This window comes from Girardinichthys multiradiatus, chromosome 17 (assembly GCF_021462225.1).
Source record: "Girardinichthys multiradiatus isolate DD_20200921_A chromosome 17, DD_fGirMul_XY1, whole genome shotgun sequence".
Lineage (NCBI taxonomy): Eukaryota > Metazoa > Chordata > Actinopteri > Cyprinodontiformes > Goodeidae > Girardinichthys > Girardinichthys multiradiatus.
Genome location: NC_061809.1, coordinates 27356652 through 27375629, shown reverse-complemented (window position 1 = coordinate 27375629; position 18978 = coordinate 27356652). Strand labels below are relative to the sequence as shown.

At 41.8% G+C, this 18978-nt stretch overlaps 1 protein-coding gene across 7 annotated transcripts in view; it reads right to left on the bottom strand.

The window, feature by feature from the left end:
• The window catches only part of LOC124883040 (thyrotropin-releasing hormone-degrading ectoenzyme-like), a 344041-nt gene that overhangs the window by 20140 nt on the left and 304923 nt on the right, over nt 1–18978 (bottom strand). For 5 of the 7 annotated variants that reach the window (XM_047389881.1, XM_047389880.1, XM_047389882.1 and 2 more), the window contains 5 exons: nt 17859–17992; nt 17698–17753; nt 6207–6354; nt 6011–6114; nt 3349–3456 (listed from right to left, as the gene is read on the bottom strand). In XM_047389881.1, the coding sequence (XP_047245837.1) occupies nt 3349–3456; nt 6011–6114; nt 6207–6354; nt 17698–17753; nt 17859–17992 (550 nt within the window). Of the gene's footprint in view, nt 1–2109; nt 2541–2900; nt 2944–3096; nt 3106–3348; nt 3457–6010; nt 6115–6206; nt 6355–17697; nt 17754–17858; nt 17993–18978 lie in introns of those variants that run through there. The other 2 variants (XM_047389878.1, XM_047389879.1) reach the window with 2 other exon arrangements.

The window sequence follows — 18978 nt, the reverse complement described above, 5'->3', positions numbered from 1 at the left end:
AATAATCCATAAAAAAATGGAGAAAAGGAGGTTAATTGAGGTGAAACAGTTTACTGGTGCCTGCAACCCCGTTGCTAGTTTAATCCATCCATTTGTCACCAAAATAACTTCGACAAAGATCTTCTTACAGCCAATTAATTTACAATGAATCCCCATGGTGGATTGATTAATATTCCAAATACTGCTCTCTGCAGTAATTACACTCTCACTGTTCTGGTCTTTGGGATTTTATATTCAGGTGTGACTTCTCTCACTTCGTGCTCATCCTGGTTGTGAAGATTCAAAAGAACTCAGCAGAATCCCATCAATGCAAAATAAAAGTCTATCTTTATACCTGACTGGTTGTTTGTTAAACCAGGGTCAGTAATGCTGATATATTTAAGTAATTTAACAGAAGGAAACCGTTTCAATCTTCTTGTAAAAAGTTCTGTTTCTGCTCAGGAATAATTTAGGAGACACCCACATTTAAAATCACACACAGATGTTTCACATCAGGTAGCCATGATTACAACATCATTACTCAGCGTTTTAGAGGAGGTTTGATCTGTTTATGAATTTAGACATTTAGTTTGGTGCTCCTGACTGTTAAAGTCAGAGTGAACCACATGGTGAGATCCGAAGATCTGACTGAGGCCTTCTGGAAGATGATTGGAACAGTTTTGATTTGATAAGGGATTTAAATCAGCCGTTCCACTGTATGCAAAATCGTCTACAAGTGGAGGACATTAAAAACAACTCTCAATATGTCCAGTAATGCCTGTCAAGCAAGTTCACCCTAAAAGCAGACCACAAGATGCCAAAAGAAGTATCTGGAAATCCTAAAATGTCACCATGGGACCTACAAATTGCTCTTGTTACTGATGACATAAAAGTTCATATCCACACAATCAGAAAGAGGGTGAATATGTTTAACTTTCATAGGAGGTGGAAGGAGGAAACCTTTGCTCTAAGGAAAACATGAAGGTCAGACTATAGTTCGCCAAAAAGAACAAAGACCAGGACTGCTGGAATAGTGCTCTTTAAATAAATGAGGCTACAATAAAAATATTTGGACAGCAGAACAAAGGACATGTTTGGCATTAACCAAACAACATTCCAGGAAAAGAGCCCAGACCAGCTGTGGAGCATGGAGGTGGAGGTGTCATGGTTTAGGGATGCTTTGCTGCAGCAGGACATGCCCAGCTCACCATGATTTCTACCGTGTATCAGCGGGAGCTGGAGTAACTTATGAAAGCATCTGTTAATAACACAACTAGACCCTGCAACATGAAAATGACGCAAAACCTCCTGGGAAATCCACCAGGACCTCTGACAGTCAGGAAATAGAAGGTTCTAAGCCAACTTCCCAAACAGTTGAAAGTGAGGAGTGTTAGTTAGTCCTAATCTTACCACAACTATTATCACTGCAATAACTATAAACATAGGTCACTACACAGACATTTAAATGAACTCAATTGAAACAAGCTGAATCGTTCACTGTCTCTGCTACCAGTCTGGAGGATTTGCTCATTAAGGAACGTGTAAAGGGAATTCTGCCATTTCCTTCTAAACACATTATAAATGTCATAAATGTATTGCTCTAAACATGTAAAAAGTCTCCCAACCTTTGAGAATTTTATTGTGGAGTTAGAACTTAGTTTGGGTTTAAGATTTCTGTGTTTCATGATTTTGCGGGTGTGTCTGAAAGGGCGGCCATGTGTCATCACGTGGCTGCCCTTAGCAGAACCACGCCCCTGCTGCTCCAGCGGTATAAAAACGTAAAGTACAGTAGCCTCGGTGGTTCTCCCACTCACGTACCAGTCACAGATAGTGCAAACGATAGTTTGCTGCTAGCTAGCTAACCAATTATGCCTCGTTCACCTCGTTCATGCGTTCTCCCTGGATGCCACAATGTGCAGGGTAGCAGCTTGGTGACTTTATTTAAGTTTCTGAGAAATGACCACCTGAACGAACTCTGGATTGATTTTGTAAAGACGAGCCACTCTGGAGACATCAGGATCACCACCAACACTTGCCTTTGCAGTGCCCACTTTTCTCCATATAGTTGTACTACTTCTTAGCTGTGCTTTTAATCATTTAAATTTGGCTGGATGATAAATGATACATTTCTGTGGTGTAACAAACTCAAAACACATATTTATTGCTACTTTACATGGACTTTAAGGAAAACGAGCTGGTGACAGTCCACGGGTGGTCCTCTTTTTAAAGAATGAATCTGGTTGCTTCATGTCCTTGAAAAGTCGGTCTCAAGGTTAAACAGTCTGGTCACTCTGCCTGATAGTTGGTGTGATTTTATGTTTTCTCCAAACCCCAGGCCATCTGGAGGACATTGCTGCAGATGTCTTATGTTGCATTCAGATGTAATAAGGAATCCATCTCAGTTTTCCACGTTTTAATCTTCTGTCAAAGGATGTACCTCAGGTAGCTGGAATGAACCAGATTGATGGGCAGCAACAGCTGCTTTTGTAAGGGCATTGCTGAGGTCCTTCCAGCTTGGCATTGTACTAAATCACACCTTTATGGTGCAGACCAGCAAACTCCTGCAAAATAATGCATTTGATCAGCAGCACCTGACGGCTACTTTCACTCACATAAACATCTTTCCCATTTTTGCCTTCATTGTTCATTAATCAATGACTAAATAGCAACAATTATAGTGTTTGTTAAATACTAAAATTAAAACAGGGCATACTTTCTTATTACCATGACTCTGTAAGTCATAAAAACCCAGAAAATCATGACATGTCAAACAACCTCTTTAAATCCGAAGATAAATATCCATTCATACACTTTACTGAATGAAGTCCAACAGTTGTATTATTGTTTCTGTTTTATTATTAAGTCTCTCATCATCAGCTCCCCGCTGTCCTCAACAGAACTCCAGCAGCTGTGTCTATTTAATTTGCAGTTTGAAATTAAATTTCACAGATCTCGTTAGGAACCCTGAGGGAGCAAACACGGCAGCAGTGCACGAGACACAAATAAAGTTAGGAGGAAAAGAAAGACAAGAGAAGAAAGGAAGATGGGATGATGTGAACGGATCGATGATCAGAAATGGGCGAGAGGTGCTGCTGCTGTGATGTTTGTGTTGCTTACCTATAAAGGCTGGAAAAATCAGAGAAAGATGTGTTCAAAGCGTGTACACATGTAAGATCTTATTGACTACTTTTAACCTTTAATCTGAACCGAGCTGAACAAGCATGAGCTAAACTGTGCGAGCATTCACGGTACATTCAGGTACGCCTCAGAATATGAAACAGGTCCAAACTGAACCAGGTGGCTTAAATCTATGACTGGACTGCAATCGGTTCAACATTTATGTGTCAGAGATGTGGTTCTGTGCTTCACCTGTTCTTGTTGCTGGAGATCCAGTCAGAGATGTAAGCGACAGCCTGACGGTGGCATTGCTTGTTGCCGAAGCTGCAGGCCAACATGATGAGCTCCCTCTGCAGCTCTCTGAGGAGAAACACCAAGCAGAGGACATTTCTGCTCAGCCATCGCACTCAAAGGGAAGTGGATTTTTACCAAGGAGCCTCTGTCTAGATACAAGAGGTCTCTTTAATCTGGACTCAATTTAGCAGACTAGAGGCTCTAATTAAACGCTGAGAGGAAACTGAACCGGATGCTGAACTTCTCATTGTGGATGTAGCTACATTAGGAGTTTATTCTGCCTCGTTCTTCATTTAATCTACGGGACAAAGCTGAGAATGAGATGAGAATCCGGAGCGTTTCTCACTTCTGCAGAGATCAAATATATGTCGAATCTTTTTCCTTCTGCAGAGCAAACTGAAGGAAATAAATCAGCTCCCTTTAGAGACCGACAGAAGACACAGTTACAGTCAGATGTTATCCATCCATTAATCATGTTCATGAATATTCATTTTAGCTGTTTTTCTCCAACCGTTCAATTTACAGGGTGGAATAATTACACAGCATATACCAGATATGGTTTTAAAAACAATAAGGATTTCTTCTAATCTACACAGGGTCATAGGTATACATACAGGCTTATATACCTCTACCCTTCCTAATATTTGTATAAACGTCTCTTAGCAAGTTGCACCTTATCCACATGCCTTTTGTAGCCATCATCAAGCTTCTGATACCATTCTAGCTGAATATTTGAGTTTGAGTTTATTTCAACTGGTTTGTTTTAATCATTCTTCACAAATGTTCAACCAGTGGGGGTCAGATCTTTGGGAAGGACGTTCCAGGACCCGTTTGGGTGTGTTTAGGATCATTGTCCAGTTGGAACATGCAAGTGTTTCAAGCATCTAGCTCCTGGTTTCAGTTGAAGTTGAAGGATTTGATCTATTGTCCGTTATTTCATCCACTACGTGGCAATCAGTGTGTGCACAAACAAGGAATTTGACTTCTGTTTTCATTACTCACATTGTATATCAACACCAGTCCAAACAGCAACAAGCACAATGTGTAAAAACACTTAAATAAGGACAAGGAGTAGCATTTATAAGAGTGTATTTATATAATAAAGGGAGGGCAGGTTGGGATGGAGCAGTAGGCTTATTTATTCGAGAGCAGAGTAGCTGACTACTCAGGAGCTCTGTAGGGTCGACCTGAAGGTAAAAGTCTAAACAACCTGTGACGAGGATGTGTGGGGTCAACAGAGATGTTAGCTGCCCTTTTTCTGACCCTGGACCTGTATAGTTCCTGGATGGAGGGAAGGTCTGCCCTGATGATCCTCTCTGCAGAGCCGATTGTTTGGACATGTCCTGTATGATGGATGAGCCAAACCACACAGTGATGGACAAGCACAAAACAGACTGAATAATATCTGTAGAAGATGAGCAGCAGCTCCAAGAAGGTTGTACTTCTTGAGTTGCTGTAGGAAGGACAGTCTCTGCTGGGCCTTCCTTCAAACAGTGTCTATGTGTGCAGACCACCTCAGGTCCCGAAAAAGGGTGGATCCTAGGAACCGGAAGGGATCCACAGTAGACACAGTGTTGTTGAGGTCCACCGTCATCTCCTCATTCTTTAGCAGGTTTAGCTGCAAGTGGTTCTGACCACTCCAGTGTACAGCCGATCCACCTCCTGTCTGTATGCAGACTCATCACTGTCCTGGATCAGTCCAATAACAGTGGTGTCATCTGAAAGCTTCAGGAGTTTTACAGACGGGTCCGCTGAGGTGCAGTCATTTGTTTAAAGTGAAAAGAGGAGTGGGGGAGAGAAATCACCCCTGGGGGCCACCAGTGCTGATGGTTCTTTAGCGGAAGAGGATGCTTCCCAGCCTCCACTGTTTCTACCTGTCAGTCAGGAAGCTGCTGATCCACTGACAGGTGGAGGCAGGGACTCTGAACTGGATGAGCTTCTGGTGTAGGATGTCTGGGTTGATGGTGTTGAAGGCTGAGCTGAAGTCCACAAACAGGATCCTGGCGATGTCAGAGCAACAGGCCTGTAGTCATTTAATCCTGTGATTAAGGCATGGATGCTCAAGGAGGGAAACATTTCTTTTGCATGATGCTGCCACTACCTTACAGTATAGTGTTCTAAGGTTGGAAAGCTTCAGCTTGACTTGTCCAAACATACTTCTTGTCAAACTGCTCAATAAATTTCTCATCTGATCCAAAAACCAGGAGACATTTGGATCGTCATTGTGGGCTACTGCCCACAGATGTCCAACGTCAGCTGGGATGTGTCCCTTGTTCATCACACCTGAATCAGATGCATGATCAGTTAATGATCAGATCTTAAATTTGAAGATATAGTGAGACAATAGTATTTTTATTCCGTATTTGTCCAGGCCTGACTTTCCGATCTCTGTAGGAGCCCTGATGTTTGTATTTATTATACATTTAAATGGATGAGAGAGAAATCCACTATAAATTCACACTTAATTATTGTTTCTAAAACTCATTCCAGTTGGTTATTGTGTCATCATTCCACTCTGGTAAAAGAATTAACTAATTTAAAGACCAAATGATTGACTAATGCAGACTAATGATTGATGGATGGATCCTTCTGACCAGAACTGTGGGTCATTGTTTCATACTCAGTCTGGTAGGACGCCTGCAGGATGTTTCCTTCTGTTCCTGGTCCGTTTGTTGGCCAGCCCATCTGATGGTACCGTGACGCAACCTGCTTCAGCACATAATCCTGAAAACAAACACACACACACAGTCAGCATTAAACAGACCATCATGAAGCGCTTATTGATCAAGTGAGATGATGATGGATGGGTTGTTTACACTGAACAGCCTGTAGTCATCTGTGCGGTCCAACAGTTTGTCTAGCTGGTAGAGTGCTCGGCTGGCAGCGTGCCACGGCAGAAAGGATGTCTCCCCTGGCAGGTAGCCAATCAGCTGCAGAGGAATGCCCTGTGGGATGTACCCCGCCCTGATAAGGAGATCAAGAAAAGACATCAAGATAGAGACCAGAACATCTTCGTCAGCCTAAAGCACTGTACATAGTTAGAATCTAGAGGTTGAAACAGCAGCTTCTCATAACAGCCTTCTTATGTTCCAGTGCAGGAGGAAGGAGCCTAGACCATGCAATGTCCTGTTTCTACAGAACCTCCATAATGCAAAGAAACCAAACCTATCTCCCTCAGTAAAAGACTTTGACAGACAGTTCTGCCCAAGTTCCAACTTAACAACAATCTCTTTAAAACAGCATCAAACTCGATTCCTCAAGGGTCCCTGGTCTAACATACCTGAATCAAGTCACTGAATTACATCCTTGTGCACTTATCTTCTGCAGAGTCCTGATAATGACATAATTATGTGATTTAGGTGTGTTGACGCTTAGACATCTAAAGGTTGCAGGACAGTAGCTCTGAAGAACTGGTTTTTCTAAGACAAATCCTTCATACTAGTTTTTTAAATGCTTGTATATTAAATTTTTAATGAGTAGGCCTCTAACAACAGATCAGGGGTACCCAATTCCAGTCCTAAAGAGCAACCATCCTGCAGCTTTTAGATGCATTCCTGCTCCAACACACCTGAACAAAATGGCTGAACTCCCTCATCAGCATTCAGCTCTGCAGAGGCCTGGTGAGGATCCATTCATTTGATTCAGGTCTGTTGGAGAAGGGATCCTTCTAAAGGTTGCAGTATATTAGCTCTGGAGGACTGGACTTGGTCACCACTGCAACAGCTCCAGCAAGATATTGGCAAGACGTTTTTTTGGGAAAAGAAAGAATCCCGAATCTTTAACCATTGATTTATTTCTGCAATTCAGTTCAAAGTTTAGCTATTATAACGCTTCATTCCACATAGAGTGATGCATCTCAAACATTTATTTCCTATTTAATTTAGGATTTTAGCTCCCATTCATTGCAAACCTAAAACTTCAGAAAACAACCTGACCAAAAATAAATGTTAATACAGAAACTAGGACGTACAAGTGTCGTGGAAAAAATCAGGACACGTTACAACGGAATATTTTTTTTGTGTAACTGAACATATGGATATTTAATATAAAGTTTAACAATACTGAGAAATTGTTTGTGAAAAGTTTAAAACAGATTAAGTTATGGCCAGTTACAATAGTTAAAATTTAGTTTGGTGTTCTTGACTATTGAAGTAAAAGTGAACACCAAGGTGAAATCCAAAGATCTGTGTGAGGCCTTCAGAAATAGGTTTGCAGCAGCTGTTCCACTGTAATGAAAATAGTCTGAAGGACATTCAAAGCAACTGCCACCATGTCCAGGACTGGCTGTGTATGCCTGTTAAACCAGAAAGAGACTTTACAGGTTTAACTTTCATAGGTGTCATGGAGGAAACCTTTGCTTTCTAAGGACAATAAAAAGGTCAGACTGAAGTTTGCCAGAGAGAACGTAGACAAAGATCAGGACTTCTGGAATAATGTTCTTTACTCAGTCTAAAACTGAAATATTTGAACACCAGAACTGAGGATATGTTGGGCATTAACCAAATACAGCATCCCAGACAAAGAACCTCAGACCAGCTGTGGACCATGGAGGTGGAAGTGTCATGGTTTGGGGATGCTTTGCCGTAGCAGGGTCTGGCCAGCTCACCGTCATATAATCCACCATGATTTCCACCGTGTATCAGAGGGAGCTTGAGAAAAAGGTGAGACCAACGGTGAAAAACTGGGTCCTGCAACATGAGAATGACCCAAAACTTTTCTCAGTGTATTTGTTTTAAATATCTTGTGTATTTATTAAAACAAGGAGGATGTCCAGTGCATCACCTGTTATTTAATCAGCTTGTTTTCCTGAGACAAATCAGCATGTGAACTTTTCTTGAATAAAAACTAAATATTTCACGAGGTGTCCTTATTTTTTTATGTGACTTTATATACAGAATATGATCTGCATGTGCTATTTATCACACTGTTTGATTTTCTTGGCAAGCCAAATGTAAATCCTTTACAGAAATGGCAGAACAATCATGAACCTTATCCTCTTGTCTAAATAACACCAAAAACTTCTGGGATTCTCTAATAATCTTTCATCGCTCTCTCATGAAATTGCTCCTGTGGACGTTTGAGAGTCACAGAGGTGCATTCAGGGTCATTAAATCAGTGTAAGGTCAGATGCTGGTGTAGACTCGCTCTTCAACTCTCAAGAGTGATCCTCAGAATAATTTACCACAGAAACAAGTTCGGGAAAAGTTGGCCTCTAAATGTCACAGAACTATCAGGCATGCCGTGTTACATCCACAACCTCATGCATAGTAACAGGCTTTCTCTGTACGTTTGTTAACATTCATGCTGGCTTTGTTGGAGGGGGGGTACTCACCTGCTTCCTTCATCAACCTTCAGCCCCACCCAAAGCTCATGAATATTGATAAGAGCCTGTACTGAAGCAGGGAAGGTACACTCAGGAGGTTGAGACTGCTTCTGTTTTAATTTTTGATGTTCAGAGAGGAAAAAGTGGTTTTCATTCATGAGATTGACGCAAACACTTGACTAAAATGTTCAGGGACAGACCGACACTCTGACGTCCACAGAAAGTTAATCTGTTAGAGATAAGACTCTCTGAGTCTCTGAGCAGCCGAGAAACCCCTCAATTCCAAACTATCACATTTCCATAATCTGCCTGGTATCATCGCCAAACCCATCATGCACCTGGGCGCCTACGCATTTCCATAATCCATCCGGCCTGCAGAGATTTTTGGTTCAAAATGATCCAAAATGCTGACAAGATTTTACATAGAAGCACCAGAAGAGAGAGAGAGAGAGAGAGACAGAGAGATATGTGGCGGTAACCATGGCAACATCATTTGACCGTTTATCTGTTTTTTTTCCTGTACGCGTCCCCTCAGTGTTTTACATTTTATCAAACTCCATCCATCAACTATCTGCCCATATTAGCATTCAAACGTGCATCTCTCCTCAAACTGAATTTATTAGATCTACAGTCCAGAGATAAGGGACAGACATGTTTACACTGCTTAAAAACTACATGAACTGGTTTGAAATGAAAACATGAAGAGAATGTCTGTCAAACTCAGGGATATCATCAGGATGTTAGATCACAGTAATGCAGAAGGGTGCCATGCCATGATCCACAGCTGTTTGTTTTAGTTAGATGTCCTGTTGCCATTTGGGGCCTCAAACAAACATGACAGAAATATCCATCCAGACAAGGTGCCCATCGACATGAGAGAAAAAGAATCATCTGTTTGAGTATTTGCAGCGGCAGGAGGAGAAAAGTATGCACCCGTCTAAGGACTTTGTGGAGCCCGGGTTTTCCAAAGGGGTTTAGGTGACCTTGCCCAGCTCTCAAGCTTCAGCCTTCTGGTCTTCAGGTCTGTCTCCAGAGACTTGGCATAGGACTCTGATTGCTCCTGGTCAGCCAGTCTAGGGTTCCTCAGGGGTCTCTGCTATTCTTCAGGGAATCTTGGGTTCCAGTGGCCTCAAGGCCAGCCTGCAGAGAAGTTTCACCATTGGTTCCTCTGGCCTCTTTGTCGACTTCCAGACAAGCTTCACCGTGGGGGTTCCCTGCCTCCAGGTCGACCACCAGAACTGTTCTGTTATTCTGCTTCCTCAGTTTATTATGGTCACTTTTTACATTAGTAATACATAATACAGTAACATACTTTCCCAGAACATACAGGCAACCAGAATATGAGATATGTTCTGGTACTGTTCTGCAATTTACAGGGTTTGTTTCCAGGTTTCCAGGTTATTTTCTAGTGCTTTTCAAAACTTTCAGTGGACTTTGCCAGAACATATCAGCAACTTTCTGTAACATATGAGGTACTGTAAACCCTGGTACTTAAATGTTGTTTTCTGGTACTTTACAAAACCTACAGGGTACTTTCTCAGAACTATCAGGTTACTTTCTAGAAAATCTAGATCATTGTCTGGTGTTTTTCAGAACCTTCAGTGGACGTAAGTAGAATGAAACACTTCATTAAGTACAGGGTAATTTTTTATACTTTCCTGGAACTTACAGGGTACTTTCCTAGAAGTACCAGAATACTTTCTAATACTTTCTAGAACTTACAGGGTATTTTTCAGAACTAAAAGGTTGCTTTTTGGAAAAAGTATGTCTTTTTTGTTCTTTCCTGGAACTTACATGGTTCGTTTCAGAACTTAGAGAACGTTTTCTGGTACTACAGAATACTTTCAGAAGTTACTGGTTATTTTTCTGGTTCTTTCCAGCTACTTTCTTGAATTCACAGATACTTTCTGGATCTTGCAGGTGGGCCTGCAGAAACCTAAGGGGTACTTTCCCAGAACTTACGGGGTACTTGCCCAGTATCTAAAGGTAATGTTCCAGAACACAAATGGTATTTTTGAGTAAATGTTTAGAAAATACAGAGGGCTTTTTGGAACTTGAATGTTATTTTCTGATACCCTCAGGAACTTACTTTGTACTTCACGGTACTTTTCCAGAACACAATGGCATGCATTCTTAGAACTTATGAGTAAATTTCCATGAAATCTCAAGTTATCTTCTGGAAGGTTATGTTTGGTACTTACAAATCATATTCTAGTATGTTCTGAAACATGCAGTTTAAGCTTAATTAGCTTACGATTTACTGTCAGGAACTGGGCTCTAATAAACCAAAATATTATTCATTTAAATTTTTAACAGATGTCATTATTGTGCTAAGCAGAGAGTCGTACTTGTAGCAGAAGTGTGTTTGAATAAAATAAAATGTCTGTGTATTTTGAGCAGAAGCATAAAATGAGTGAAACGGCCTCTTTATTGAGAAGATACACAGTTAAAAAATGATCAGAAATTTAATTGTAGTTCCCCTCAGCTCTGAGAGGACTGTTACATTTTGTTGATGATAAAATTAGGGCAAATTAGAAACCTTTTCATCAAAAAGAAGCCCACCTATACTGCTTGTAAGCAACCCATAAACAAATCAAAAATTAAACAGCATTTCCTAACAGTTTAGCTCCACCTGGGTTATATTTTGTTTTGAAAGAACAGTTTCACCTCTTCAGGAAACCAGTAGCTCTTTGGATCCTTTGTTTGACTCTTTAACCAACAGAGAAATGGAGGAAGCTGAAGTGATTAGCAGGTAGATTTTTAATTTTCCCTCCAGTTGTTGTCTCCGTTTGGGTCGCTCTCCCAGCGTTGTCGTCTTTATGAGCTCATTAACTCTTTAACATTGTTAAGGGCCAGTTAATTGTTTGTCCATTAGCTATTAGCAAGGCTCAGTGGAGAGCCAACAAGGGATGGCTGTGATTGTGCACACACACACAGACACACAAAGGGAGGCGTCATCCATCACTGTTTAAGCACAGAGTCAAAGAGACACAGCCATTTATTACTGCAGGAGCAGCTTCACACACAAACCAGCATAGTAAGACACACCAACACACACACTGCTACCAATTGGCATTTAGTGCTGCGTGAATTGCTCCTGTTTCAGTCAATCGAAGTGTGAGCAGGAGGAGAATCAGCATGACTGAAATTAATCCTGAGATTAAATGTCCTTCCAAGTGTAATCAATTCACTGAGCAGAAATGCTGAAATAACATCTTTGTAAACAAGAAGTATTTTTGCCACTTAAATGAGCCAAGCAGGCAGTTTCCAGCCCCCCGGGTGCCTGTGGTCCTAACAAGGATACAGCAGATCTCCATCTTTCACCCATGTTGGGGTTCAATTCATCACCAGCTGACAGGAGTTTGGTTAATCCAACATCAGTTTATCAGAATTTTAAATTAGTGTCTAATCACCAAGTTAACCACCACAGAAGATAATAGAAAAAGATCCATTAAAAGGTGAGAATAATTTGCTTGAATCAATAAACAGAAGAACACAAATTCAGCTTCCTAACTTCAGCCCAGATGTAATCTATGAGGAAAAATATGAAGGGCAGGGGCTGGAACTGAAAAGGGATAATGATACATATATACAAACATATGCATTTATGTATATATACTTACATACTCACACACACACACACACATATATACATCCGAAAAAGAGAAAATATCCAGTGAGCGGCAGTTCTGTGGGCATAAATGCCTTGTTGATGCCAGAGGTCAGAGGAGAATGGCCAGACTGGTTGGAGCTGATAGAAAGGCAACAATAACTCAAATAACCAGTCGTTACAACCAAGACATACAGAAGAGCATCTCTGAATGCACAACACGTCGAACCTTGAGGCGGATGGCCTACAGCAGCCGAAGACCACACCAGGTGCCACTCCTTTCAGCTAAGAACAGGAAACTGAGGCTACAATTCGCACAGGCTCATCAAAATTGGACAATAGAAGATTGGAAAAACGTTGCCTGGTCTGATGAGTCTCGATTTCTGCTGCAACATTCGGATGGTAGGGTCAGAATCTGGCATCAACAACATGAAAGCATGGATCCATCCTCCCTTGTATCAGTGGTTCAGGCTGCTGGTGGAGGTATAATGGTGTGGGAGATATTTTCTTGGCACACTTGGGGGCCCTTAGTACCAATTGAGCATCGTGTCAACGCCACAGCCTACCTGAGTATTGTTGCTGACCATGTCCATCCTTTTATGACCATAGTGTACCTATCTTCTGATGGTTACTTCCAGCAGGATAACGTGCCATCTCATAAAGCACAAATCATCTCAGACTGGTTTCTTGAACATGACAATGAGTTCACTGGACTCAAATGGCCTCCACAGTCACCAGATCTCCATCCAATAGAGCACCTTTGGGAGGTGGTGGAACGGGAGATTCGCATCATGGATGTGCAGCCGACAAATCTGCAGCATCTGTGTGATGCTATCATGTCAATATAGACCAAACTCTCTGAGGAAAGTTTCCAGTACCTTGTTGAATCTATGCCACGAAGGATTAAGGCAGTTCTGAAGGCAAAAGGGGGTCCAACCCGGTACCAGCAAGGTGTACCTAATAAAGTGGCCAGTACATGTGCGTGTGTGTATATATATATATATATATATATACATACATACATACATACACACACACACAAGCAAGTTTTCCCTGAAATGGACAGCAAGATGCTAAAAGAAGTCCCTAAAGCGTCTTAACAGGACCTACAGCAGGCTCTTATTAGTGTTGACTGGAAGGTGCGTCTCTATGATCAGAAATAGGCTGCACAAGTTTTACTTTCTTTGAGGTGTACAAAGACGATACCTTCACTCTCTAGGAAATACATGAAGGCAAGACTGAAGTTTCAAAGGGAATGTAGACAAAGACCAGGGCTTCAGGAATAATGTCTGAAAACCAAACTATTTGGAAACAAGGATGGAGGGCATGATTGTCATAAACCAGATACAGTGTTTGAGCAAAAGAACCTCATACCAATTGGGATGCATGGAGGTGGAGGTGTCATGGTTTGGGAATTTTTGCTGTAGCCAGCTCACTACGGTAGAATCCATCATGATTTGTACCATGTGTCTTTGTCACACCTAGCCTGTATCTGTGTTATGTTTTTGTTTTTGTTTATTTCTCCTAGTCTGGTTCTTATTTTACCCCCTTGTCTCCATCTCACACCTGTTCCCCGCTTTCTTTGATTATCTAGTCTCTCTGTTCATTGGTTCACCGTGTATTCAGTTACTATTGTTGTTTGCTGGTTTCTACCGTGATATATCGCAATGTCTGGTTCTGGCTCCATAGACGCCTGGTGTCCTGTGAGCCATTTGTTTTCCCAGCTTGCCTGGTTTTGAGTTAGGAGTGCTAAAACTCGACTTACCTTATCAACCTGCTTCCTGGAAATCCTTCTTACACGTTGGTCCTACCTCCAAACTCCGTTATATGAAAGAGGGGAACCAACTAAATGAATCAAGCAAGATGTAGCAGGGGTTCAAGTCTGGGCAGGTGTTGTTCGGGCGACTTTCGCGCCTCCTCGCTGCCCACAGTTTGCAGTGGCAGAGGCTGGAGACTGTTAACCAGCTGTGAGACTGGCTGGAGGTGTAGGGGGAGGTTTTCCACAGAGTCCCATGATGCCTGGCTCACTGCGGAGGGAGCGACAGTGGGCCGTGGACGAGATCTGTCCCGTTTGACCTCATTCTGGGAGGTCTGGACTCCGTGGGTCGTCTGTCGTCACTCCTGTGTTCTGATCCTGTTCCTGGGCGGCTCGACGTCGAGCCGCTTCTTGGTCTGGTTTCTGGGCGGTTCGAGGAGGAGCTGCAACCTGTTCCTATTCTGGAGGAGCTCGAAACCGAGCAGCCTCCAGCTCCGTTTCCAGTTCCGGTTTGTGGACGTACCACTGTCTGATCTGGTTCCTGGTCGGGAGGAGTTTGCCGCCGGCCTCCTGGACCTCGCCTGGACCTCCATCACGGGTCTCGCAATCATTGGAGTCCCCAGGGGCCTCCTGGAACTCCGTGCTGAACTCTGTGCCTGCCTCTCCGCCTGGCCTGGTTGGGTTGTTTTTTTTGATTGTTTGTTTTGACTCTTGGGGAGTCTGGGATCCGCCTTTAAAGGGGAAAGGTGAGGGGGGGCTAGCCTTTGTCTGTGTTATGATGTTTAATTCTTCTAGTCTGGTTCTTAGTTTTACCCTCTGTTCAACGTGTTAATTGTTTTCACTCCCTCTGTCTCCTTGCAGACTTGCTCACACCTGTTCCCTGTTTTCCTTAATTATCTAGTCTCTCGGTTCATTGGTTCACCCGGCATTTCACTTTGTATTTAAGCCCTTCAGTTATTATTATTATTGTTGTTTGCACGTTGGTCCTACCTCCAAACTCCGTTATATGACAATCTGAGGGTGTTTGAGGAAAATATGAGAGCATCCACCTAGGACTGGGTGAGAATTAAGAAATGGAAAGTCCTGGCCTAGTCGAAGTATAGATCCTAATCTCATTGAGATGCTGTGGGGTGGCTTAAAACAGGGTCAATATAGAAGAAACCCCTAAAACATCTAACAGCTGAAAGTAGGGAGTGCAGTAAACTTTGCACAGACGGATGTCAGAGATGGTAGATGGCTACAAGAGGTGGTTCATTTTGTGGTTTACCTCTAATTAAATCACTTTCTTTCACATACAGATGGGCTTTGGGGCTGCATCTGGAGAACAAATAGTTGTCAGGACAGTCGTAGCTGACATCTAATAAATTAAATACAACAGTAAGACTGCAGTAATTTCTGTTAAACAGATTTTTAGAAAATGCTTCTGAACTTCACAAAAACAAAAATGCGGGTTGGATGTTGGGTGATGAGGACTGTCAAACATTTCTTTTTTTTTTTTTTTTTTAACATTAAGACAAATAAATAATAAAACAATAAAAAACAGCCTAAAGTTGAAGGAAATTACTGCAGAAATATGACGAGTAATAGCGCAATCTGTTTTCTGATGTGGCCTCGTGATGATCGCTTTCCCATCGTGACACATTCAGGCTGAAGTGAGTTTCTTCAGCTGTCAGGGTGCATATTAATGGATATGTAGCTCCTTTTTCTGTGCAGATGGGAACTCCTCAGCGCACACAGATTCTCAGAGGATGACAGCACAGTAGTCTGGAGCTGCTGCTCATTCAACATGACAGAGCGCAGATGGCAGAGTGAGGGGGAGATACGTGGAGAGGAAACAGAGACAGGAGTAGATTGAGTTATAGAGCCGGTGTCACAGTAGATTTTGGTTACAGTGCTCATGGAGCTTCAATCTGAACACTTCGCTTTAAGAAAGGAATGCTCTGTCTATGGCAGCACAAAGATTAACCGGCCGCTTGTTCATCAGGCTTCCCATGTGGCTCAGGTTGTTCAGTTTCTGCTCACACTGCCTCAGGCTGCTCTGAATGCAGAGCAGAGGACAGTCTGATGGTAACCCAACCTGAACCTCTCCCTGTTCAGAACCTGGCTGTAAGAACAGAGAGGACATCTGAAGTTTGGAGAATAACCTGCATGACTGACGATAGCTCTAATGTTCATTACTGTGGTGCATTCTCATTTTATCCTTCCTCATTCTTCTGCTCCAATACATTTTACAGTCATATACGGCACTCTTTAAATATCTTTGATAACAACTGATCTGCTGTCTTGGGTAAAAACTCTAGATTAAAAACACATAACAGTCAAACAAATGGGCTTTTAAGTGAATTAGTATATCAAAACGTTTATATGTCAGTAATTCAATCCAAAAAGTCAAGCTCAGTTTATAGCTTCATTACACACATGCTAATATTTTTCAAGCATTTATTGCTGCACATTTTGATGATTATGGCTTATAGCTGAGGACAAACCGAAAAGTCCAAAAGTTTGATCACCCCCAACCAATGAGACATTTCTCAATTAAAATCTGTATTTTTAACAGAGAAATATTACACAATCTGCTACATCTGTCACATTCCTCGTGTTAAGCTGGTCAGTGCTACAAGAGACTCAGCTGATTTCAATTTGAAATCAATCTCCAGAGTCTGGAGGAAGAGTAGAGACAGAAAGATCCTGCCCATGGTCCATTGTGAAGTTGTGGATGACTGGTTGTAGTGTAAAGCACTTTGGAGTCCTCAGACATCATACAATGCTATACAAGTGCAGGCCACTGCCAAAAGGACCCATGCCTGCACCAATTACTATTGGCTTGATTGACCAGCAAACTGATCAGCAGCTACAGCAGTAACACTTCCTCCAACAAGTTAAAATCTCATTGGCTTGCAAAGAATGGATTTATAAGAATAACAAACAACTAATATTGTATTCCAAACAGTTTATATTACAGCAATATTATTAAGGTGTCCACTGATATTGTGAGGATTTATTATGTTCACCTCATTTAGAAGTCCTCCTATTGTTAATAACAATACATTCTGTATAAATCTGTTATCAGTCTGTCCTTTTAGTATGAACCGACACCAGCACACACATGAGGTGCTAATGTTGCTGCCCAAACAGAGAAACAGCAGCAGTCACCTCTAAAATAAAAGCCTTAAAATACAACAGCATATCAGGTGGAATTAACATTAAAGGCTTGTTTGGTTGAATTTTGTGTTGACCACCTCAGACAAACTGGCCAAATAATGAGAAACAACCCACCAATACCAATGCTGCCCTAAGTGGAAACAGTGAAGCCAAGAACTAGTCAGCATATCAGACTCAAGGTTCAAATAATGAGTAGTATGGTGCTGTTGCTAAATACACAAAAGCTGTCAGTTTCCTAAACTGAGAAAAGTAAACCTGTTGGTAAAATTGAAGAAAATGGTCCAAGGTTGAGTTCGCACAAAACAAAAGTCAGACATCTGCAAGTTAGACTGATAAGAGTTTTCAAACTAGCAGAGCTATGAAGGATAAGCTACATATTTTTTTGAAAACTCTGACAAACTTCATCTTCCTTTATATTGACTTAAACACTCAACTGGTTGAGGCCAAATGACTCACCTGGCCAGGTTGAAGGCATCATCGATGAGACCTGCTCTGTTTCCAACAGAAATGATCTGGATATAAAAGATAAGTAAAACAAAGCAGGCATTAATATCAGGAGAGAACTGCAGAAAATGTTGTTTTGATGGTCAGATTTTAAGAGAAATGACAAGGTTCACTTGAGGATTGCTGTGGAGCTGCTGAATGAGCAGTTTCCAGTTCTGGAGGTCATAGTTCACACGGAAGTAGCCGGTCTGATTGATGTTTCCCAGCAGCCAGGTGTTGTCATCCATCTGACCAATCTTATGAATTTCTGAGTCCAACAAAAAACACGCTGTCAATAAATTTAAGCATTAAAATGAATTAAAACAACTATGACATATGCTGATTATATCTTGATGTTCATTTGGTTCATCTAGAAGTTTCTGTAAAGTCATGACTGCTTTACAACCGACAACCCAGTCTAAGGTTGCTACTGAAAAGATCCCAAGACATTCCTCTCCACAGCTACCTTCTCGTCTGGCTCTAGCTCATCAACAAGGTGGGGGTTGTAATAAATATGAAAGGAAAAACTTACTCTTTTCAGCACAATGCAAAAACTACCAAAAGCTAATTCAGCTTGTAGGTCACTCCCAAGCTGAAGGTGACAGTACACGCTTTTCTGGCTGAGGACTACAACCTCAGAGTTAGACGTGCTGATCCTCTACCTGGCTTCTTCACGATTAACTGAAATTACTCCACTCCCTGCTGGGAATGTCCATTCAATAAAGGCAGCCGGTCCAAATAGCCTATAAATGGGTTAACAGTCCGGTAGCGTTTCCTATATGGCTGCTAGGTTTCGAGAACCCAGCCCCATATCCATTTTGCTCAGTCTGGATGGGTGCAAAGTGGACCTGGGTTAACAATTAGCCTCTGGCTTTGGGACCATGTGGTGACTAAGTACATCAGGAAAACCAATGGGGAACTGTATTTGATCTTAGCTTGCCGCCCACATCTAGGTCCCATATAGGTCCCTATTTTACCCAAAGTTGTCCTGGATCAAATCTGCATAAGCAGTTACTGTGGTTCCATCATGTGTGGAAAATCCCATCTGGGGCCCATTTTTCAGACCATTTCCTTCACATTTGGCCACCATAAAGTAGAGTTTGAGTATATTACTTAATCTGGTAAAACCTTGGCAAAATGTGTCCATGAACTAGATGTGTACAGAATATGAGACCAAAGTTCAGACACACCTGTATGCTCAAGAGCAGCAAATTGCTTTTATAAAGGAGGTAAAATGGATGATCAACTAATCAA